At 38.2% G+C, this 24,350-nt stretch overlaps 1 protein-coding gene across 2 annotated transcripts in view; it reads left to right on the forward strand.

Annotated features, from left to right (window-relative positions):
• dlg5b.1 (discs, large homolog 5b (Drosophila), tandem duplicate 1) overlaps positions 1–24,350 on the forward strand; it is a 47,053-nt gene that overhangs the window by 8,664 nt on the left and 14,039 nt on the right. Inside the window, exons 2-24 of one of the 2 annotated variants that reach the window (XM_077230874.1) lie at positions 1–33; positions 2,537–2,690; positions 3,098–3,241; positions 5,359–5,542; positions 6,647–6,906; positions 7,531–7,843; positions 8,638–8,868; positions 9,590–9,774; positions 10,347–10,472; positions 10,802–10,934; positions 11,051–11,178; positions 11,255–11,430; positions 11,517–11,620; positions 14,990–15,082; positions 15,723–16,538; positions 17,347–17,449; positions 17,559–17,694; positions 18,975–19,096; positions 20,033–20,113; positions 20,253–20,412; positions 21,739–21,901; positions 21,981–22,114; positions 23,368–23,502. The exon at positions 1–33 is cut by the window's left edge and continues 36 nt beyond it. In XM_077230874.1, the coding sequence (XP_077086989.1) occupies positions 1–33; positions 2,537–2,690; positions 3,098–3,241; positions 5,359–5,542; positions 6,647–6,906; positions 7,531–7,843; positions 8,638–8,868; positions 9,590–9,774; positions 10,347–10,472; positions 10,802–10,934; positions 11,051–11,178; positions 11,255–11,430; positions 11,517–11,620; positions 14,990–15,082; positions 15,723–16,538; positions 17,347–17,449; positions 17,559–17,694; positions 18,975–19,096; positions 20,033–20,113; positions 20,253–20,412; positions 21,739–21,901; positions 21,981–22,114; positions 23,368–23,502 (4,114 nt within the window). Of the gene's footprint in view, positions 34–2,536; positions 2,691–3,097; positions 3,242–5,358; positions 5,543–6,646; positions 6,907–7,530; positions 7,880–8,637; positions 8,869–9,589; positions 9,775–10,346; positions 10,473–10,801; positions 10,935–11,050; positions 11,179–11,254; positions 11,431–11,516; positions 11,621–14,989; positions 15,083–15,722; positions 16,539–17,346; positions 17,450–17,558; positions 17,695–18,974; positions 19,097–20,032; positions 20,114–20,252; positions 20,413–21,738; positions 21,902–21,980; positions 22,115–23,367; positions 23,503–24,350 lie in introns of both variants that reach the window. The other variant, XM_077230873.1, reaches the window with a different exon arrangement.

The raw sequence follows: 24,350 nt of genomic DNA on the forward strand, positions 1-24,350 counted from the left end.
ACTCGGAGAGCAGCAGTTCTCTTAGCAGCGTTGGTGAGTCCTGTGTGTATTTGTTAGTCATGAATATTTTCAGCATTTTATCTTACAGATGAATCATGTTGCATCTTGGGTAATTTTTAGGAGGGAAAAGTGCTTGAAATGATTTCCTAAAAATAATATAAAAAATCTTAATGCTCCTAAAATAGGCTTAATTTGTCTTGTAAAGCTATATTATAAATTAAATTTTGAACAATATTTTCATGTTTTGATTTTGATGAGGTGTTCTTTACAGGTTTAATTATTTTGTTTACTCTAGAAATAGCTTTTACTGAAGTCAGTTTGCATTTATTAGTTTACACTAAAGTTCAAAATTGGGGTCAGTGAGATTTAAAAAAAAAAATTTAAGCAGGGATGGATTAAATTGTTTAAAAGTAACAGTGAAAACATTTATAATGTTACAAAAACATTTATTTCAAATAAACGCTGTTCTTTTTAACTTTCTGTTCATCAAAGAATGAAAATGTATCACAGTTTCCTCAAAAATATGAACCAGCACAGCTGTTTTCAACACTGATAATCATCATAAATGTTTCTTGAGCATCAAATCATCATATTATAGTGATTTCTGAAGGATCATGTGACACTGAAGACTGGAGTAATGATGCTGAAAATTCAGCTTTGATCACAGGAATAAATTACACTTTACTATATATTCACATAGAAAACAGCTGTTTTAAATTGTAATAATATTTCACAATTTTACTATATTTTTTAATCAATAAATGCAGCGTTGGTACAGCAGAAGAGACTATTTCAAAAACATTATTTTAATGACACCAAACTTTTGAACGCTAACTTTTGTTTTTCAATTCTACACTTATTCCTGACATCCTGCTTCTGGGAAAGACTCGCTGGGAAACACAGAGCAAACGCAGACACCAGCTGGAGACGCTTCTGTCCATTAGACGTCTAAAACCAGACAGACGGCTCTGTTGTTTTCTGCAGGGAGGGATATGGGATGGGTCGTCAGTGGCCCAGATAAAATCATTGTTTATTCATAACATCTGTATGAACAGCAGAGCTGACTCTCAAACTGAAAGCAAAAGTTCATGAACTGGCCTACCATCTTCAGATCTGCATTTAAAAGAGAGGCGGAAGGTCTCTTCTAAGCTCTGCATAAACAGTCAAACACCAGATATAATTTTTGATATTTTTTACTAGTGTGTGCAGGACACTACAGTTCATTTATGTAAGTGAGGAGATCAAAATAAAGTAAACTGTGACATATTATACACAAATATTCTTCATACAGTGACTACCAAGAAAATTTATAAAAGTTTGGGACCAAAAATTATTGACACTTTGAGCTGATCATGTTTTGCTGAAGTGTTTTTTCTTTAAAGGTGCAATGTGTGAAAATTTTGATTATCTATTAACAGAAATGCAATATGACATCCATAACTATGTGTTCAGTGATGTATAAAGAACTTACTTAATAAACCGTAATGTTTTTATTACCTTAGAATGAGGCATTTATATCTACATAGGCGCGGGCATCCCCTTCTATGAAGGTTGACATATTGTGACGTCATGTTTCTACCGTAGCCGACAGCGAACAAACAGCGTTACAGAGCGCGTTTCGTCACTACCTTGAAAGAGAAGCCGCAGAAAGCTAGAAGCTAGCCATAAACACCGTGAGTAGTGACTTTTCCCTTGTCAGTGGTGTAAAATATGTAGTTGGATTGTTTTGGGCTCATGCGGACGCGTCCAGTATAAACAAGGCTTAACGCTTTAACCAGCTCAGGCACAGTAACAGCTCATATTAGCCATCTAAACTTTTACTACCCTGTTAGAAAAAATATATAGTTGCATAGATTCATGTGGTTCTTCTCCCTCACTGTACTATGAGTTTGCTATGTGGGGAGAATGTGCTGGTTACGTTCGTGAGACAATCAGCTGATTACTATTATTATATTATATGTTAAGACCCTTGATCCTCACCTGACTATGGCTTTGTAAACTTTATCCATGATGTGGTTTATAATGGACTGTGGTACAGAAACTTGGTTTGCTCTGGCTATTCTCTGCTGTCTCAGACGACGATGTTTGTCCCGTTTGAGACACCGTAGCTTCTTCGAAAGGGAGGGGTGAGCGGTGGGCTGAGCCCTTAGTGTAAACTCGCAACCGAACCGCTAGATGGCGCTAAAAGTCACACACTGCACCTTTAATAACTAATGCACCTTTTTACACCTCAGACTGAACAACATGAAGCATTGCTTGGTAATTGCTTGAGCTAAATTGGAATTATCTAACTAGTTAAACTTAACAGCTGACAGATATTCAACATAATTCATGTGTGAGAGTCTAACAGAAGGACGGACAAAACCAGTGAAATATCAACTGATTTAATAACTCTATATTTTATTACCATTTTCCAACCTATAGCGAATAAACTGTGATAATGTAAGAAATGTTGAAGGTGTCTGAATACATTTTGGTTTGAAACTACATATAATGAATTTTCAGAGCACTGATGTACTATGTCTGTCTGTCCCAGCATCCTCACCCCCTCCTGCACACCCGGAGAAGCATGTGATGAGTGAGAAACTGGAGACGGTGATCGTCCAGCTCAGACAGGTGACCCGTGAACGAGACGACCTGCGCAAAAGACTGGCCCTCTCCTCACCCGGCACCACCTTTGACGACTGCAGGTACAGTAACACATCTAAGGTACAGGAACAGATTGTTAATGAACTGGAGATTTCAGGCCAGTTTCAGTCTCTAAAACCCTGTAACCCTGCCAGACAGTTCGTCTTTTCTTATCCGTATGCGTGCGTGAGATTGGACAGAGTGCTTTATGTGTATAAATAAAGTATGTTTACTTTCATTACTATTTCATAAATAAAGCTTTTTACTCTGTTTTTGTGTTTCTTCACCTGAATGCTGATAGACGTTGAAAAAACACACACTGAGGTTTTCTGTGCACGTGTGTGTGTGTGTGTGATCTCACTGAAACATCCCAATCAGACCTGTATATGACAAATAATGAACGATTACCCAAATCATTTCGCACAGTGTTGCCCGCATGAGACGTTTACATGTATCTGTGTGTCTGTAGGCCGAGCGTGAAGCCGGGTCACGATTACGAGCGTCTGAAGCTCCAGTGCATGAAGGCCATGTCAGATCTACAGTCTCTCCAGAACCAGCACACCAAAACCCTGAAGAGATGTGAAGAGGCCGTGAGAGACGCCGATTACTACCAGTGAGATCTAGACCTGTATATTTGCCCCATGGAGTTGATTTTCAAGGGAATTTTTTTACCTGTTATGAGGGCAATTTAGTTCTACCCATTTATTCTTGAGCTGCACAATTGACCGTTCGCAAAGACCCGCACCCTTTAGTTACTGTTGCTACTGCATGTCCGACAAGCCACGCCACTCTCACGTCACACACCATGTTCTCACGCAGTGAAAAATACAACGCGGAGCAGAGTAAACTGACAACGCGCTGACAGACCAGGTTACTTTTGATGTGAAACAAAGTCTCAACTTTCAAATTTGGTCATTTTTTAAAGATAAATACCGTTTTGTGGCTCTTTAATGTGTCTGACAGATCACTGTAGAGCCTCAGTTAAAGCCGCTCGTGAACCGATCATCTCTTCCTTCTAGTTCATTTATAGCATCAAATAAACATGAATGAACAAGAGGGAATGTTATTTTAACCGCGGAAAGACGTCAGTACACTTAGTTTTTCAAGTTAAATTCCTCCAACGTTACTCTACTAAACTCTCCTGACTGCTTTGTCGGACAAAAATGGTGAATTCGGCGGATGGCGGATTATGATTGGTCAGATCGCCTGTCAATCAAACTCTTTGCGAAGGGTCAATTGTGGTTAAATTGAAAATCATGATTTTTTTTGTTTCAAACAGATATAATCATTTCTCCCACGATTCTGAACAGACAACTAAACAAAATAATTTACTACAGGTTCTGACAAAATGTTAATTGCTGCAGTCTATTTAAAATGTTTAATTAATCTGAATGAATTATTTAAAAAAATGGGTTGAATGAATGATTCAATGACTCACTCATAAACACTTCATTTGTTTCTTTACTGGATGAATCAGTGATTTTGAACTAATTTCTTGAATGAATGATTCAAATTAATTTTTTAACAGTCACTTGTCGCCACCTACTGGTGTAATGATGTTATCATGCAATCATTAATTAATAGACACAAGCAAGATGTTGTCATTTAGGAATGATATCGCGTAGGTGTTTGTATCGAGATTGCGATCTTTTAATGGTTAATCGTGCAGCTCTAATATATACTTTTAATTTAATTTGAAAAATTTTACAAATAAACTGAGAACATGTCTTGTGGTCGACCAGTATATCAGCCAATATTTTGTGTTTTTGTTCTAACCATATATAATTTGAATTAAATTAATCGCTTTTTATTATTTGTTTTTAATTGTAATTAATTATTACATTGATTTGTAAGCTCAGCGTGACAGCAGGATGTGCTCATTAGCATGATGTGGAAGACTTTGATTGGCTGCCGTGAGTCAAGGCAACATCTGGTGGTAAAGCAAACGCACAGCACAGATTAGAGATTTTCATCTGCGATTACCCCAATAATTTAGTTTAATTCATTTCCCCTTTAATATTATCTTACATTTCTGATGTGTTGAATTGAATTGTGTTTTTGTGCATGTGCAAATGCAAGCCAAACATTTACAGGGTGGCTGGATAGTGTATTCATGTGCACTGAATATGATTTAGGATTTACTTTGAAACCATTTTCACTCAGGAATTGCTTGTAAATTTCAGAAATTATTATTACAAGACGTGGCTTGTAAAAAATTTAATTAAAAGAGAAATTTTGAAGTAGAAAAACTTCCAACTTTGAAAAATCTTTTTATTTTAATTTTATTTATAACAGTTTTTATACAAACACGACAGATCAAAGTCTCACAAAATGTATACAAGTATGTTATACATAAAAAAAAAACACAGGAAGAAAAATGGACCCCCCATCTACAGTGAAAAATATACACCTCAAAGCCATACTCTATCAAACTTAAACAAAACATTAACAATGGAGTGAAGGGATAAAAGAGTGAAGTTCTGCATATTACATATGTGCCCAAACATATTTCATGAAAAATCATTATTTACAGTGTGTTGTTACTGGGAAGCGAACCCAAGACCTAGTGCCATGAAAGTCTTAAAGTCCATTGTCTTCATTTTATCTGGTGCATTTAACTGCCAGATAAAAATAAACATTAACTTTCAATTTGTTGTTGTGTTCACTGATGTGTCTGTTGAAGTTAATGTCCGGGTGGATCAGTAATGCATGTGTCTCTCGGTCTCTCAGTACTCTTCACGGACGTGTGGTTGGTGAACAGACTCAGCTGCGGGACGAGATGCAGGCGGTGAAGCAGAACTACTCTCAGCTCATACAGCAACACTCGCAGCTGCAGCAAACCTGTGACGAACTGCACCGGATACACGACAGCGACCAGAGAGAGGCTTCAGACATGCGCCAGCTGCAGCAACAGGTACATCACACATGCACACACACTCTCAGGATATTCAATCATTTATATGCATCTACATAACAAAACTGTAATATAGTAATAAATAGTGATGTATTTAAATTAAAAAAATGGCACACAGAGACTTAAATGAACATGGCACCAATGTCATGGAATAGTTTGCCAATGGAGATCAGATCTACGGAGTCTTTGTCTGTTTTCTTAACAAACTGTATTTACAAACTGTACTTGTATAAATGTGCTTTTACTACTTTGTGAAGTATTATTATATAAATAGTATTTATATAAATATTTATATATATAAATTTGATTTTGTATTATATTAAAAAAAAAACAATCTAAATACTTCAAAAAGTAGTAAAAGCACATTTATACACATACGTTTTAAAAAGAGACTTAAAATCAGACTGATTGACTTAATGTATTATGTTCTTGGTTTTATATTTTGTAATGCTCTTGTCTTTTTGCCTTTTGTGAAGCACTTTGTGCTAAGAAACTTTAAAAGTGCTATATAAATAGTTATTATTATTATTATGAACATTTGAGTCATTTCTCTTAGTTGATTTGTGTTTTAACTTGATTTATTTAATTAATCAGCTAAATCACAAATGTGAATTGAACTTGCAAACAGTTTTTGCTGCTTAATTTTAAATTAGAGACGGTGTTAAATCATTTCTGTTGTGATGTTGCAAAGGTGCGAGACTATAAAGAATAACAAAATTAGTCTGACACACTCCTTAATGCCTAAATAAAATCCTATTAAATTATAACATAACCTGCAAATTATCTTATTAATATTTGTTATGTTTTCCGGCGCTGATGACTAACATGTTCTATAACAAGAATAAATATCACATTCAACTGATTCATAAGATGATTGCTGCTGTATTTAAATAGTTTGATTAGAAAAATGTGATTCTGTGGCGCCACCAGCTGGTGTAATGATGCACTTTGTCATCTCTCACTCCTCACCACAAAATAATCCTCTTATATATTGTAGTTAATCCACAAAATTGAGTCAAGTCAATGATTTGGTTATGGGTTAAATTTCTTCTCAAGGTCACAATTGTGGTGAGCTGAATGTATTTTCTCTTTCTCTTACTGTAGGTCATGAGGGAGAACGGCTCCTCAGACCTGCTGAATAAACTTTACGACGCGGCTTTAAACAAGCTGGAGGGGACGAAGAAAGAGTACGATGCACTGAGGAAACGATACAACGAGAAAACGGCGAGTCACAACGCTGATCTGAGCCGGCTGGAGCAGATGGAGGAGGAGAACAGACGTCTGCAGAAACAGCTGGACGTTCTGTTGAAGCAGAGAGACTCTGCGCTTCACTTCCAGCAACAGTACAGCGGATCCGTCAGGAGGTACTTCAGCAACAACACACTAGAGTTGCTGCCTATAGAGTGCATCACAAATCAGTCACTTATGAGCTCCCATTTCTGTGAGGCTCGCTAGGTTTTAAAAGGGACCTATTATGCTCTTCATAGTCTTGATGTTGTTTTTGGACTCTACTAGAATATATTTTCATGTTTAAATGTTCAATCAATAAATTTTTACCATATTTGACTGCTCCTCATTTCCCAGTCTGTCAGTAACGCTCTGTTTACTTCCTGTCTCTATGAAGCCCCTCCTTCTGAAAAGCACACTGTGCTCTGATTGGTCGACTGTGTTGTGGTTGGTCGAGCGCTTCGAGTGTGTTTGGGAAATGTCCTGCCCCTTACCATAACCGCCAGTTTAACACACTACTAACTAACTCAACCAGGCCCCGCCCCTTTATTCTGCGTATGAATTATTATAATGAGGAATATTGTGACGTGTTCCCGGAAGAAACTCAAGACTACAATGGAGGCGTTTCAGGAGTTCAGAAACACTGACACTGATATAGAGAAGAACTCCTGCTGGAGGGACTTTGAAACTTTTTTCATGTTCAAACAGCAACATTACACATTAAAGAAATTTGAACATGGTGAAATATTAATCTCTTTCAGGTTTGAGAGTCTCCAGCAGGAGCTGAATAAGATGTCCGCTCAGAACGAGGAGCTGCAGAGAGAAACTGACCGTCTACAGATGGAGAACACGCGCTATAAAACCCTGCAGCTGAAGGCGCTGAAAGACGGAGAGAAGCTGAAGGAGGAGAGAGACTCCGTGTTAAACGAGTACAGACTGATTATGAGCGAGAGAGATCAGGTCATCAAGGAGGTGGATAAACTGCAGACCGGACTGGAGGCGGCCGAGGCCAAACTCAAGAACACGTCTGGCGATAGGAGGGTTGCCAGCGACGAGATTGAGGCTCTTAGACAGGTCAAACACACACAACTACTAAAGACAACATTTAAAGTAAATATAAAATGTGTTCACATGTTGTGTCAAAATGTGTTTGACTTGCATAATGTGGTGTAATCGTGTATTTTGTGTGAGCGAGATGAGGCAATAATCAAACATAGCATGTCCCATTCATTTTAGCTAAACTGTTAATTCAGAATAGGGCTGCACGATTAATCGCAATTAACAGGGAAATCGCGCTTAACCGATTTGGATTATTGCGATTTAAAAAAAATTTTTTTTATAAATACGCAGCTTGTCAGTGACGTACGGTTCTATAAACGCTGCTCCATCTGAAGGCACTGTGAGTTTGAGTCGCTTTTAACGTGCATTTGAAAGAGCAACACGCGTCAAACATCTTTCCAAACATGAGAAGCATTTATGAACCTCTTGTCCATCAAAAAACAACATTTCATAAATCAATCAAAGCTTTTCAATCTTTTTACTCAGCTACAGCGACAGAATATGATGCCAGATGTAGCAGTATTTACTACTGAGCACAAAGCCATACTTCACTGACAAGCTGCGCATAAAATAATCGCAGCCTTTGCCAAATCGTGTGCAGTTTCATTTCGATTAATCGTGCAGCCCTAGTTCAGAAGATTAATTTAAAAGACTCACTGATGCAATTGAATCATCAATAAAAAGTTTTTCCATTAAAGAGATAAAATGAACCCTAAACCCTAAAGAACCTCTAAAGACTCTATCCCTAACATTGCCTTTTTGTCATGCAGAATTTATTATTGATGGTTTGACATTTGTTGTGTGTGCAGGAACTGAACTCCGCTCTGCTGGACCGGGACCGGGCGATCCGGGAAAAGACGGAGCTGCTGGAGAAGTACTGTCACGAGGTGCAGGACAAGGTGGAGACGCAGAAGGAGCTGAGCCAGGCCTGTAAGGACATCGAGATGGTGCGAGAGGAGCGCGACGTGGCCCGTAAAGAGCGAACTGAGGCCATTATCCAAAGAGACCAGCTCCTGAGAGAGTATTACCAGGCCAGACAGGTACAAGTCCTGTGTTCAGACCACCTCTGGACTTATAGAGTTACATCATTCAATTGAGGTTCTCTCCAGGGTTTAAAATTAACCTTTTCACTCACCGGCCAATTTGGCTACAACATTTTTTTATTACCGGCCATTTGGAACTTCTACTAGCCAAAAAAAAAAAAAGGAAATAAACTATGTCACAGCTTAATTTTATTTATATATACGTATTATAATTTATGTGTGTGTGTGTATATATATATATATTATTAATAATAATCTATATTATAAAATTTCATACATTCATTTCTAATTCAAACTAAATCTCTTCCTCTTTCATCCTTTTCACCAAAAATGTGTTTTAGGTGGACAGATTAATACAGTACAAAGAACATGGGAAATAACAATGTCTATCTGCTATCCAAATGCTTTTTAATCTTTGCTATTGCTTCAATGCAAATGAACAAGCGCGCTGTTATTTGATGCGTAGTGATGGTCATGTTCAAGTAAGCCAGATATGAGCAGATTCTGCACAATACGCAATATTTAATAAATCATGACTCATGAGTTTAGTATTTGCGCTAAATCTGCGCAGATTTGTCTTACATGAACTTCCCCTGCAAAGTGAGTAAACATCATAACACGGCAAATTGTCTAATGATTTGACAGTGATACCCGCCACAGTTGATTTTTACCCGCTGTTGGCGGGTGTTCTTTTCAAAGCCTGGTTCTCTCACTGCAGAAGCAGGACAGTGCAACGCTGGACATTGAGCGCGTCAGTAAGGAGCTGGAGGTTCTGAGGAAACAGTGCGAGGCCGTTTCGGAGGAGCTTCAGGAGGCTGTGCAGGAGGCAGAGGTGGCGAAATGCAGGAGAGATTGGGCCTTCCAGGAGAGAGACAAGATCGTAGCAGAGAGAGAGAGCATACGGTAAGCAGATGCAACCAAAAATCCTTTTATACCTTTAATTCTGCTAAAAACATGTTATTCAGTTCAAGTGTCACGTCATTTGTGGCGTGTGAAAAATATGCCCTTATAATTGTTAAAACCCATCCAATTACATATTTTCAAATCCAACAAGGAAATTATAAACAGATGTAACGGTATGTAAACAGTATGGAGCTAAAATGGTTTCAAAATCATATATTTTAATATATTTGTCAGTCAAAGCATTGAGTAAGGTGTATTGTGATTTACAACAAAGTCTTAAAATAGACACACAAATCCGATTTGCAAATACAGTTTCAACAATCTATTATACATGTTTTTGTACAAGATTGCATTTATAAATTGTGATTTGCTTTTGTGAATCTGTAAATTTGGTTGTGCCTTTTCAAATCGTATTTTTGTGAATGTAAATTATTTTACACATTTGTGAATCATATTTTGAAAATGTTATATTTGAGACTATTTTAGCTCCATAGAACATTGACTAAAGCAGACAGGCCCTATAAAACAATATTCAAAATCGTATTATTGCTATGTTTGTCTGTGTGTATCAGGACGTTGTGCGATAACCTGCGACGCGAGAGGGACCGAGCTGTTAGCGATCTCGCCGATGCTCTGAGAAACCTTGACGACCTGCGGAAACAAAAGAACGACGCATCGCGAGAACTGAAGGAGCTCAAGTGAGTCTCAGAAACACACACTAATACATCAGGGAATCTACAGTTTTTGTGTTCTGTTAAAGATTCATGAGCTTCTGCATGTGAACGACACACTGTACTAAAATACTAAAGGTTTCCTGCGGCGCTACTGAATCTACAGCACTGCGGTAAAAGAAATGAACAAGTGCGACCAAAGTAGTTTGATTTCCAAACAAATGACTCTTATTGTTTTAATGAATTCATTCTTTCATTCATTAAATAGAATGAAAGAATGAATCTTGAATCATTCTCAGACCCTCTGTAAACAGGTTGATGTAAATTAGGTGAACTCTTCCTAAAATGTGTTTCAGGGAATGCATGGAGGAGCAGCTGGAGAAGGAGGCACGTTTTCGCCAACTGATGGCCCACAATTCTCACGACTCTGCTATCGATACGGACTCGCTGGAATGGGAAACAGAGACGGTGGAGTTTGAGAGGAGTGCGGTATGTAAGAGAGCTCTCAAAGCTCCAGAACTATTAAAAACATATTTGTTAATTGACATAAAGCTGAAATATAAATACTAACCGAGAGTTTCAACACATCACCATCTGTCATATAGGATGACATGGATTTGAGTGCTTTTGGTTTTGATATTGCCGAGGGGGTGAGCGACTCCTATCTACCCGGGGATTATGGGATATTCGTGAGCAAGGTGGATAAAGGAAGTATTGCGGAGGGCAGGTTAAGGTGGGTGAACTCCGTGTTCTTGGTCTTCTGTGAAACATTCGTGTTCGTTTCTAACCATCGTTTATTCATACCGTAGAGTGAACGACTGGTTGTTGAAGATAAATGATGTGGATCTTGCCAATAAGGACCGGAAGCAGGTCATAAAGGTGGTGTTCAGTGGAGGCGGGGTCATCAACATGGTGGTCCGCAGGAGGAAGTCTCTCGGAGGAAGGATGGTCACCTCAGTTCATCTTACTCTGGCTGGGCATAAAGGTCATATCTTGGGTTTGTCCCTTTCAGTTGGTCAAGCAGATAAACTACCTTCATCCACACAGTGACTCTCTGTCTCTGTCTTGCAGATTGTGGTGTTGGGTTGGAGAGTGGCATGTTCGTATCGTCTGTTTCTCCAGGCAGTCCTGCAGCCAGGGATGGTTCGGTGTGTCCGGGTGATCGGGTTCTCAATGTGAGTCCACTAGTTGCTATTAATAGCACTAGTTTTGCTGTTGTAAATCAATTCAATCTCAAACTACTTGAGAAAAATACTGGGTTTTTTTCTGTAAACTATAATTGACTTATTGAGAATAGTTTATCATGGGTGTGATGATTTCAGTGCTTATATGGATTTACATTAGGGCTGTGCGATATGGACAAAAAAAAACTATCACGATTTCTTGATTTTTTTTCTTTCCCGATTTTGATTTTAATCACGATTTTTACCCAAACAGACGTGCTTTACAGTTTTAATGCATTCTGTGTGAATTTGAAACATATTTCCAAAGGAAACCAATTAGAGGTTTATCGTGTAGCACTACATCTGGTAAAACGTTACACATTGCTCTTCGTATTGTTGTAAAATACATTCATGAAAAACGAGATAACAAAAATCAAAAAGATCAATTATTTTATATATAGTCTACTATAAAATTAAGACGAATATTAAGTATAGCACAGCTGTTTAATGAGGTGTAAGGGGTATACAGTTAAAGACCCAGAACCAGATATGAAGAATGAAGACCCAGAGTCAGAATTATAAAAAATTAAAGAAAATATTTACTGAAGATAGTTTGCAGTTTCATCAGCAGAAGTCAGCTTCAATACTCGCACAGGAGTTCGTAGGCCGCCCCGCTTACAGTTACAAAGATCACAGCAGTTATACCATTTCCAAGGTCTAAGCTACGTCATTGCTTACAGGATGAATGATTCTCATTGGCTATGAAATAGATAAACTCAGTAATTTTCCACAGATAGACTGAAGCATATCTCCATCGATTATGCAGCTGAAGTTAGGCACGTCATGACCTTCCAGGTCGCAGATTTGGGTTGCTGGGCGCCAGCATGTCCAGAACAACAACTCAGTCAATCTCCAATAATGCCAGTGGTTCCTTAACCTGTAACCAAGAAGACTAACACACACACCGACACACAGCTTTTCCAAGGTTGGATTTGGCCAGGCTCTCACTATAACAGGAGAGTCCTCTCAAAACATCAAGATAATGCGTTCTTTCTCTCAAGGATAGCTAAACTTTAGTCTAACTGGAAAGAAAGGCTTTAACGAAGAAATGGCCCCTTAAACTATTGGCTTCAATGACCCCTATATGTTTTAACACATTGAAGACCTTTCTCAAACACAAAACAAGTCCCTATTTCATTTCTGGAAGCTGGGTTAAATAAGCAAGCACTGCATTCAGATATCAAATACAGACATTAAAGAATACATGAAAAGAACATTTCAGTAATCACACTGGTAACTTATATAAATAAAGTAAAATCTCCAGAGAAGTCATTCAACTCATTTGATATTTAGAAGGAAAAATATTGATTAATACCTTAATTATAATCAATCATTACATATACATTGAAGCAGCAGTGGATTCCAATCCACCCCCTTCAGAGGCAACAACATGTGATAGATAGGACAGAGCAAAAAAGGCTATTAATAATCTTTCACTACGCAAAAGTTGGACTGGTGACCCAAAGGTTGCTGGTTCGATTCCAGTACCGGCAGGAATATGACTGAGGTGTCCTTGAGCAAGGCACCTAACCCCCAATCGCTCCCCGGGCGCCACTCAAGGCTGCCCGCTGCTCCGGGTGTGTGTATCCACGTTTGCAGTGTGTGTGTGTTCACTACTCACTACTCTGCTCCTAATGTGTGTGCACTTGGATGGGTTAAATGCAGAGGTCAAATTCCAAGTATGGGTTACCATACTTGGCCATCATGTGTCACTTTCACTTTCACTTTTCACTTTTTGAAAAGATCAAAGAACAAAAGAAAAACATATCGATGCATAGTGTATTATACAGTATCCATCTATGCAATAGTTTATTGAGTCTTTTCTTTTAACAGTTTTAAATTTCAGGTACTGTGTGTGTGAAGAACAATTATAGACAGTGCTCTCCAGTGTTGTGACACACGGTAGAAATGAATATGATTAAGGTACAGTCCAGCAAGATAGTCATTTAATGTGAAACCATAGAGCTTTATCCACAGATCAAGTATAATAATATTAACATTGAATCATCTTGGAGAGAGTTGCATCGTTGACGGTCGTAACCGAACGCGACACGCTATTTGAACGCTGAATGGAGAATGACTGACAGCCGCAGCGGAGGGAACTACTTGTAAACCAATCAGGTAATGGTATTCCCTTAGCTCCCTAGAGAAAGAAACTTGGTGAGGCAAACCCCTTTGCGCTAATATTTCCATGCACTCGCGCTCCCTTCTGGCACGCGCACCTGTTCGCAGTTCACTGAATCTCTAAAACCCGCCAGGTCTGTTCTGTTCTCGCGCTCAATTTAGGCGCGCTGCATTCTGATTGGTTCGGATAGCATACTGGGAGGTTGGACCCGGGAGCGTGGAAAAAAATAGTGCTATGAAGCGATTTAGAAATCGCGCATGCTCAAATCGCTATTTTGTTACGCTTCAATTAATCGCACAGCCCTAATTTACATATTTTACTAATTACTAAGTATGACCCCAATTGTGTAAATCAGTGGAAAAAATTAGTCCCTGCAGTCATGAGTAGTGAGTATTTTATTGTTTGATTAACATTAAAAACACAGACAGCATCAGGAATATTAGTCTGCTGTCACTTTAAGAAATAATGCACGGATCCAATACACTGATACTGATGCACATGCGTTGTCTTTCTTAACTGCATGCGTTCCCTTAAAGGAATAGTTCAGTTAAAAATGAAAATTCTGTCATCATTTACTCACCTTCATCTTCAAACCTTTAATCCTGTATGAATTTCTTTCTTCTGCTGAACACAAAGGAAGATATTTTGAAGATTGGCGGTAACCAAACAGTTGATGGACCCCATTGACTTCCATAGTAGGAAGAAAAATAATATTCCTTTAAGGCAAAACTATATTTACTGGGTTACTCACCTAGACAGGAACGTTGACATAATTTTGCGTGAAATTGTCCGTTCAAGCAAGAAGACGTGAAAGAGAAATCAATTCATTATTCGCATGCTGCACTCCGGATATGTGAGCACACAAAACTTCTCACACATCGAGTACCAAATTGAGCTCTTTTTTGCATCTTCTTCCACTTGAATGTTTCCATTAGCAAGCCTTAAAACATGTGCAAATGATAAACATTAAAGATAATGATCGGCCTGATCCGGACTGTGACAGTTCTGTCAACTCTTGGCCATCGGGCAGTCCTAATTGTCGAGCCCTGCATAAAATCGGGCAGCTCTGATTGGTAGATAGAGCAGAGGTTCATTTGCATGTATACTGGCTCATTAGAGTAAACGCAGGCATGTCACGCAGTATATTGATCATATCTGTTGTTATTGTTATAAGGTTGTTTAATTTTCTCTGGCAGATAAACGGAATTTCACTGGATAATAAATCAGTGAGTGAATGTGAGAATCTCCTGCGGAGCTGCAGAGATTCACTATCTCTTTCCCTCCTGAAGGTGAGACATTATTGATCATTATTATTTTCCTTTTGTAAGTGAGAAATTCGATCAGCTTACTCTTCTCCTGAAGTCTTTAATAGGGGTCTAACAATATATCGTGTCACAATATATCGCAAAACAAAAATGCAACAATATGTATTTTGGAAAGTGATAATATTATGTATTGTGTATAGTTCACCCCCCAAAAAAATGATTGTGTGAGAAAAAAATAGAAGTTTTTAGTATCAGTACTACATTATACTATATATAATGTTGAATATAATGTAAAATAAAGTAATGGGAGATATTTGTGGGTCCTGATAATGTCAAATGTCTTTTGTTACCAGTAAAAAGTGGCTTACATTATTTTAAATATATCTAGTCAGTGACTGAGTGAAAGCATGTTCGTCTATAATAATTCTGTATTTTTAGCTTCAGAATCATGAATATTGTTATTCTGGTGTCTCTATTGTCCTGTGCTTTGGGTTTCCAGCACCAAAAAATTTAGCATTTTAATCAAAAGTGCATTTTATGTTAACCTTTTATCATATGTCTTGGAGTATCGTGAGGTCAGTATCGTGATATGAGGGTATTGTTACACCCCTAGTGTTTAATGTTTGACCGGTTTTATTTATTTTTTTATTTTTTTTTATCCCAGTTTTTCCCACAGAGTCTGTCGGGTCAGAGTACCGCTGAGAGCCAGCGTGACTGTGAAAGGAACTCAAACGGGAAGTCGGCAGATCAACTGCGGCCCTGCAGAAAGCAGCCCACCATCAACCACTCCACCCATAAAGACACGTACAGCCCGACGCGTGACGCTCAGCGTGGCTCTCTGTATCGCTCAGACCCGTATCACGAGATCTGCCTGCATCCCAACTCTAAGCGACCCCTGACCTTTCACCCCGTTTCCCCCGGCGACTGCATCACCGTAGAGATGGGTCAGGAGAGGCGGAAACAAAGCGGAGGCACGTGGCCGAAAATGGTAGCGGTTGCAATGGCGACTACTGACAGCATCCCACCACTCTCTATTTTTAAGACCCCAAAGAAGCGGAAGTCGATATTTGACGCAGACATGTTTAAACGGCCGGAGACACCGTCCAAGCTGGACTACCTCAGTTTGTCCCAGAAACATTCCCCGCAGAGCTCGTGGACCGAGGGGTCGCCACAGATGCCGCCCGACCCGCCCAAACGCAGCGACTCCTTCAAGTTCAAACACAAACCGCAGGGAAGCTCCGCCTCTGATTCGACCATAACCACCGGCTCACCCCCGGCCACGCCCATTCAGACCACGCCCACAGACAAAACCATGCCGGACTTTGATAATCGAGACCGCAATGGGAATGTTGTTCAGAGACAGGGGTCGGGGGAAGTGTCTGGACAGGGCGCAGATGAACCGGAGATGAGGAGAGGAAGACCCAACTCTGCACCCGCTCAACGCCGGAGCCTCACGCCCCTTAAGATGCCCTTTCCACAGGTGCTGGGGATTATAAACACTGCTGGATCACGTTTTATATGCACATTTCCTATTGATCAAACCATTACTGACACACACAATCTACTTACAATCCTTCTGTCGTCTGATTAATAGTTTCGACTTTTTCAGCAAGTAAATGTCCTTTTAGTATGAGTGTACAAACGTTCTCCTTCAGCTCGTGCTTCATGTGTCTTTCTGCTGTCAAATCTGCACTGATTTATATTTTAAGTAAAAGTAAGAATAACTTTTATATTAGTAATATTACAAGATGAGCACTTACGGGACTGAAGCAGCTGAAGTTTACTTGATTATCCAAACATTATAGAAAAATCATGAGTATCAAATATGATCATCAGGCTTTTGAGGAAGGTTTATTAGTTCATCTCTCAATCATCATTGTATTGCATTGCATAATATGTTTTAAAACTACAGAGCTTTTATCATAAAACTATGCATTTAAATATTATCTTACTATATTATTGGCAGATATTGATATTGATATTGATTTTACATTAGAATTTCATCTAACTTTTTGACTATATAAATATCACCATCTGCAGGAAATCTCTTATTTTTGCTTAGTTTTGGCCTCTAAATAAAACTGAGCTTTTTTACCCTTCTTATTCTCACTATATCAGACTGTGAGCCATAAAAACCTGATATATCAAATATGATACTCAACAATAAACACAAATGCAAACTTTTTTTTTTAGTTAAAAAAAAAGAACCCCTTGTAAACTGTTCCAACTAATCAACACGGTTTATCCCAAGACTCAGTCTTCACTTCCTCATGTTTTCTCTCCTGCAGAGCTTCTCTCATGAGGATCATTCTCCTGAGCCGGTGGATCTGGTCCGGTTCTCTCCTTTCCGTTCAAATCGTCATAGTTCAGGCTTCTCTCCTGCACAAGCACGTGAGTTTGACAACCATGGTTCATTTAAAGTCATAGTTGAGTCTTGAAAAGATTAGATGTTCACACTGAGTGATGTCAAAAACATTTATTTGTTTGTTTGTGTGTCTAGACACCACTCCCAGAACACTCTCACCCTACCCAGCTGTCACTGCAGTCATGAGGAACCCAGTGTACACGGCCTGGAGTCACTGTGTCAAAACCACTAACCCTCCTTCAGTTCCAGCACACACATACACTCAAGTCAGGTACACACACACACACACACACACACACACACACACACACACACACACACACACACACACACACACACACACACACACACACACACACACACACACACACACACACACACACACACACTAACCTGACCCCTAAACCTACCCATCACAGAAAACTTTCTGCATTTTTACATTTTAAAAAAAGCACATTTTATTATGTTTAGTGCTGCACGATTAATCATATCGCAATCGCGATGTCAAGCCAATGTGATTACATTACGCAAAATGCTGCGATTTTATATGAAATAGCCTAAACAAATTAGGGCAATTAACTAGCATCTGTTAATTTTTGTCATCATATGGCTAGTGTTGCATGATCCCACTCCCATTCATGCAAATGCTTTTAAACTATTCATGTGCGACAAGACAAAAAAGAGCGCGCTGCCTGTGAATGTCCTGACTGTGACTCACAGAAAGACGTGCGCCAGTATCATGCGTGCACACCAGCAAACACGCCAGAATACAGTTCTCTTTCACGCTTGAATGAACAATAACACACACAATTATACAAAATGTCTTTTTGTCGAATATCTTCATAACATATGAGCAGTCTTATGATGAAATTGAAGAGTTGTGACTCGTGAGAGAATGCGGCGTGTGTGAGATCTGCGTCTGTCAGCAGCGGCTGCTCTTAAAGGGACAGTACACAGTAGCCACTAATTATCTCTGTTGTTAAAGTTAATCAAAGACCAAAGGGAACAGAGAAAACACTCACTGCTCATGACTAAAGAACTTTTGTAACTTTAATAAGGATTACTCTAAATATAATTTAAAATGTATGCAGCACAGACTGTTTGATAACTTTATTCAATTTTAATTTATTTTTATCCAGACGTCAACGGCTTATTGATCATTATAGGTGTTTTCAATCATTTAGTTGTTGCTAGTTTGAGTTGAGAAATACACATTTCAGCATTATCACTAATCTGTGTGTGCATTTTCCTTGAGAACCAAGCAAGTTGACTCATGAAACCATTTGTTTATATCGCAATATTGACCTCAATAATCGCAATATGAAACTTTCCCAAAATCGTGCATCCCTAATTATGTTTATTAATCAATTTTCCTTATGAGGACCAGCAAAAAGCTCTCACAAAGTAGGGAATCTCAAGTTTTACTGTCCTTGTGGGGACATGCACACACACGCGCGCACACACACACACGCACGCACGCACACACACACACTCCCTGATGTATGTGGCCTGTTCTGATGTGAGACGGTGAATCTCTCTCTGTGTTCTCAGTCCGCAGCACCAGGGCCGATGGAGTGTGGATCTCAACCACAAGTGCTCTGGTGAACTCTTCGACAGCTCGCGCGGCTCAGGACAGCACAACACCAACTCCCTGCCCTCCAGCGCGAGACTGGGTCTGTAACCCACACTCCTCTCTCATATAACCTCATTTTATGTCATGTTCTGTAGGGAGGATAACACGTGGACTGCAGTTATTGCCACTTGTCGCTTTAAGGTCTCCTTTCTTTTTTTAAGCCAAAGTTAAAGCTTAATATTTAAAATATAAATGTTGTTTAATAAAGTAAAATCATTATTATAAGCCTTATTATTATTATTATTATTATTATTATTTATTATTATTATTAAGCGTTCTATTTTTATTTTACAGTACAACAGGAATATTACTATATTAATATATTTATTTATTGGCTTAATTTCTGTAATTTGATGTTTGAAAAATAATACGGTTTATTTTAGCAAAAAACGACTTATTATTATTATTATTATTATTATTAAATCCTCTATTTTTATTTAACAGTAAAATAGTATTAATGTCATAATATATTTCTTAATAGTTCAATTTTTTTCATTTAATAAAATTAAAATAATATTAAAATAATAATATTTTATTTTACAAAACAACACTATTAATAATAATAATAATAATAATAATAATAACTTATTATTATTATTAATATTCATAATAAATACAGTTTGTTTTATTAGTACAATAGTATTGCTATAAAAAATATTTCTTTATTGGTTTGGTTTGTATAATTTAACAAAATATATATTTTTAAATAATAGTAATAGTATTTATTATTAGCATGCACCTGAAGGTTTGTCACCTTTTGCACTGTTATAATTTTGCACACATGTTGATAATTTCAAACAATAATTGGAAATATAAAATCTTTATTGATTAATCAAACATCTGAGATTGACAATCACAGTCTAAAATATGCAGTCTGTGATTGGTTATCTCAAGTCTTTAGTCAATAACTGTTGATCATGATGTAATTGTGGATCAGTCTAACTGATACTGATTCTGCTTGTGTGTATGTCTGTAGGTTTGTCTCAGTACCGCGAGCAGCGCATTAAGATTCCCTCCACCCCTCGTTACGCACGATCCGGTCATGGCTCTGATAGAGGTGATGATCTCTCATAAAAATCTGATTTATAACATTACATGTAGTCAACACACTTCCTGTGCTGTTGCGTCGATGGTGAATGCACATATTATTGTACAAATCAAAAAATTAATGACTTTTGTTTGTTGTTGTGTTTCAGGATCACTATCTCACTCTGACTGCAGCAGCCCAAGTCTCGTAACTCCGCCCCTTTCTCCCCTGGATGCCGCCTCCTTCACCAGCAGCCAATCACAGGGCTCCATCTCCACCCACACCAGGCTGTCAGTCAGCCCTGTGCCAATAGACAGGAGAAGGGACAGGTAAAATAAGACATTTTAAAAATTTATGTTCTATCATAATTTACTCGCCCTCATTAAAATCTCTGAAAAATCTCACCATTTTTTTTCCAATACAACGATTCATAGTAAGTACAAAAAGGACATCATAGCAATAGTCCATATGATTTGTAGTGTATTACAAGTCTACTGAAAACATATGATCGATATATGTTAGAAACAGACTTCAAATTTAAGTTGTTATTCACTTCATACCCGTTCACAGAAGCTCTTTTGTGTTTGACTGAAGTATCAATATCATACAGGTCTATAAAAACACGAGGGTGAGTAAATGTGGTGTTTTTGTCCTCAACCTACAACCTGTCACAGGCATTCAGTAGTTTGGGCCGTTCTCCTCCTCTTCAGCCCGTCTTCCTCTCATAGTCTATTTATCTCAATTCTGCTTGCCTCCTTTCTAGTCTGTCTGTTCTTCTGCCCCATTTCTCTCCTTTCTCTCCTTCCTGCTCCAGATGTGCGTTGCGTAACAGGTCTAACCTGAAGCTTTCTCGAGCTCAGAGACCGTGGTTTGCGTCTTTACGGATCCTGAGGTTTGTCCACTTCGCAATGAGAACACAAAAACAAACAAACTATGTTTAGCCTCAGTTTTTGCTGTTTAAGTGAATTTATCTGATGTGATTTGCTATCTTTCTATGCCATGTCTCTTTAAATGCAAGCTATTTAAAGGAGTGCTCAATCGAAAACATCTGTGACATTTATCTGTGACAACTGATCAATAAAACTGATAAGAATTGATAATGAAAATAATTAATCGCTAATAATAATAGTCCATAATCACATCTACAGGCTGTGCACAGAAAAGATGCAAGTCAGGATAATTTACAGTTGTGAAAAGCTGCTGCGGGAAAAGCATAACTTACATCTTGCTATGTTAATTGTTGGTTTAAAATTTTGCATGCGATTATATTTTATGAGAGCAGTAACAGTAAATGGATTATTGTAATTTTTTATTGAGTGATTTTAACCTTAAAACTGTGGCAAAAAGTTGTTTTTTGTGTAGAATGTTATGTTTTTATATTAACGTATTGCATATCCGACGTTTTATCGCTTTGAAATCATGTCTGTAGCTTTTTATACACTAAGTGACCAGCCAATATTATTTTCTGTTTGTCAGAATGTCACACAACTTTAGAATTTTTGAAAGATCACACAGCAACTTTTACTCTATACATATCTAAAAATGGCAGTAAATGCATGTGTGTGTTCATGAAACTGATTGTGGTGGTTTAAGAACAATTCGATTTTGGGTTTTGTTGGTTGATAAAGCCCATATTGTGTGTTTTTGCGTTTCAGGCCGTACATAGAAGAGCCACGATGTGTCACTATCCCCAAAGGGGCGGAGCCTCTTGGCATCTCGATCGTGGGCGGGGAGAATGGCGGGATTTTTGTTTCCAAGGTAACGGGGGGCAGCATTGCTCAACAACACCACCTGGAGTTTGGAGATCAGCTGCTCGAGGTGGGTTAGAAAACGCATAGAAATAAAGAGCTTCTTTTAAATGGAAAACATGTGAATCTCTCCTTTCGTCTCTCTTTAGTTTAACGGCATTAATCTGAGGAACGCCACAGAGCAGCAGGCGAGACTCATCATTGGGCAGCAGTGTGACATCATCACCATACTGGCACAGTACAACCCACACATGTACCAACTGGGCAATCACTCTCGCTCTAGGTACACACACACACACACACACACAAACACACACACACACACACACACACACACACACACACACACACACACACAGTGCTTTTCACCTATATGGTTTCAAAGCAACTTTACAGAAAAGCTTGCTACTAATATTAATATCTTCATGCCTTGTAGTTGAATTTAGCAGATTAGAGCTGGGCGATCAACAAGCAATCAAGCAGTTGATTTGCTATATACCGTATTGTTCCAAATATAAGATGATGTTCTTTTCTTATATATACATCTGAAAAAAAACTGGCTTGTCTTATATTCAGGGTCTAGACTTTTACATTTCAATAAAATACCCACAACAATAGGTGACGCCAAATACGCATAAAACAAGTGTGCCAAGAATTGCAGTGTGTCAGAGTGTAATGTTAGAAGATCGTGAGCGCAAAAAAGACAGCCTTAAAACCTTCCCGTCTCAGAGCCGCCTGACTTCATGTTTGCGTGCCTCGCTGACTGGACCAAACTTCCCCTGTATGTGATTTTAAAACATTAAGACTTTACCCAAATTTCAATAAGATTTCACTTCTACTGTTAATGAAATTTTGGTAGGCTACATGGTTTTCACTATTAGATGGATAGCCTAATTGTTATATAATTATACAATTATAATAATATAATTCAGATAGGCTACAGGTTATTTTTATGCTATGTCATTTTTAAATGTGATCGTTTTTACATTTTTACCAGTGTTTATCATACTTTCAATACAAAAATTTTAAAATGATAATTATTTCCAAATAAAATATTTTTCTTTATAAAACATAGGATTTGGTCTCCTAAAAACCTTTTTCGAAAAAGGTACATCTTGAAAAAGGTGGGTCGTCTTATAATCAGGGTTGTCTTATATTCTGAACAATACGGTACTATGCTGTATTACAGGGTTAAAAATTTCGATCATATCGCCCAATCCTAAGCTCTTTAGCAGGAGTTTTGAAAGTAGTTATGGCATAATATTCATTACTTCAATGAGCTCATTGTCTCTGCCTGTAATTATTACATTGTTTAAATTAATAATTTTTTGCTAACTGTGATTGTGTACATGTACATTTCTGAAATGCACAACTTTGATCAGTTCTGTTATCAGATGTAGCCTTCTCTCTAAATTGTAATATGATATTTTCTGTAAAGCTGCTTTGAAACGATGTGTATTGTGAAAAGCGCTATACAAATAAATATGAATTGAATTGAATTGATTAATACTTCTACATGTCAACCAATGCTGCCAGCTCCCGGATGGAGTCGTCCATAAGCTCTCACTCCACACCCGGGACCCCCGAGACGCTCAGCGAACAGGACGAGGGCACCGTGACTCCGCCCTCCAAACAGGCCACGCCCACATCCAGCCCTCACAGCACCGGCAGGTAATAAATGCATTATTTTTCTATCGCTGTTTAAATTCAATTTCAACTTAAATTTTATTTATATAGCACATTTACAACAGCCACTAGGCGGACCAAAGTGCTTTACAGAACAAGATCAAAAGAAGATATAGCATGCATAACAACAAATAAAACAAAAAATAAGAGTAACTATAAAACAGGAGTAGCAAAACCGTATCAAATATAAATTAGTAAAACCAACCGAAGAAAAGAATCAATATACTAACTAAAGAAAAGTTATGTTTTTAAAAGAGACTTCAAAGCAGACCGAGAAGGGGCCGTTCTAATCTCTAAGGGTGTTCTAGAGTCGTGGCCTGGGTGGCTGGTCCCAGTATAGCTCATAAGCCCCGCCCTCCCCATGAAGTCTAATGGGACGCGATGGAAACTAAATAATCAAATTACACATCAAATAAATTTTTTCAAAGATATTTTCTGTCACTTTAGGTAGTTTTTATCATGCTGATGTAAGTTTAAATGCTCGTTTTTTTTTAAAATAAGTTTGATATTAGTTCGTTATTTGATGCTATAAAAACGGGAATGTGACGTCATGATTGACAGCTGTGATTGACAGCTTCTCTTAACGAAGTAGTCACCGAGTCACCAATGTACTTTTTTTTTGATTTTCGGTAGGAGATTGGAGCTTCAATTTTAATTTCTACATGTCCATAACTGTTTATTTCACACAGACATGAATTGCTCTGCAGTGAACTTCGTAGTAACCGTTTCTGCGAGAGAGTGTGTGTGTGTGTGTGAGTGAGAGTGTGGGCGTGACCTTGATATCGCGACTTCACTTCACGTTCACTAATGCGCAGAATCAGGTCCCAAATCAG

This window comes from Siphateles boraxobius, unplaced genomic scaffold (genome assembly GCF_051911475.1).
Source record: "Siphateles boraxobius isolate OS27281-9 unplaced genomic scaffold, OSU_SipBor_1 151, whole genome shotgun sequence".
In the NCBI taxonomy this organism is placed as follows: domain Eukaryota; kingdom Metazoa; phylum Chordata; class Actinopteri; order Cypriniformes; family Leuciscidae; genus Siphateles; species Siphateles boraxobius.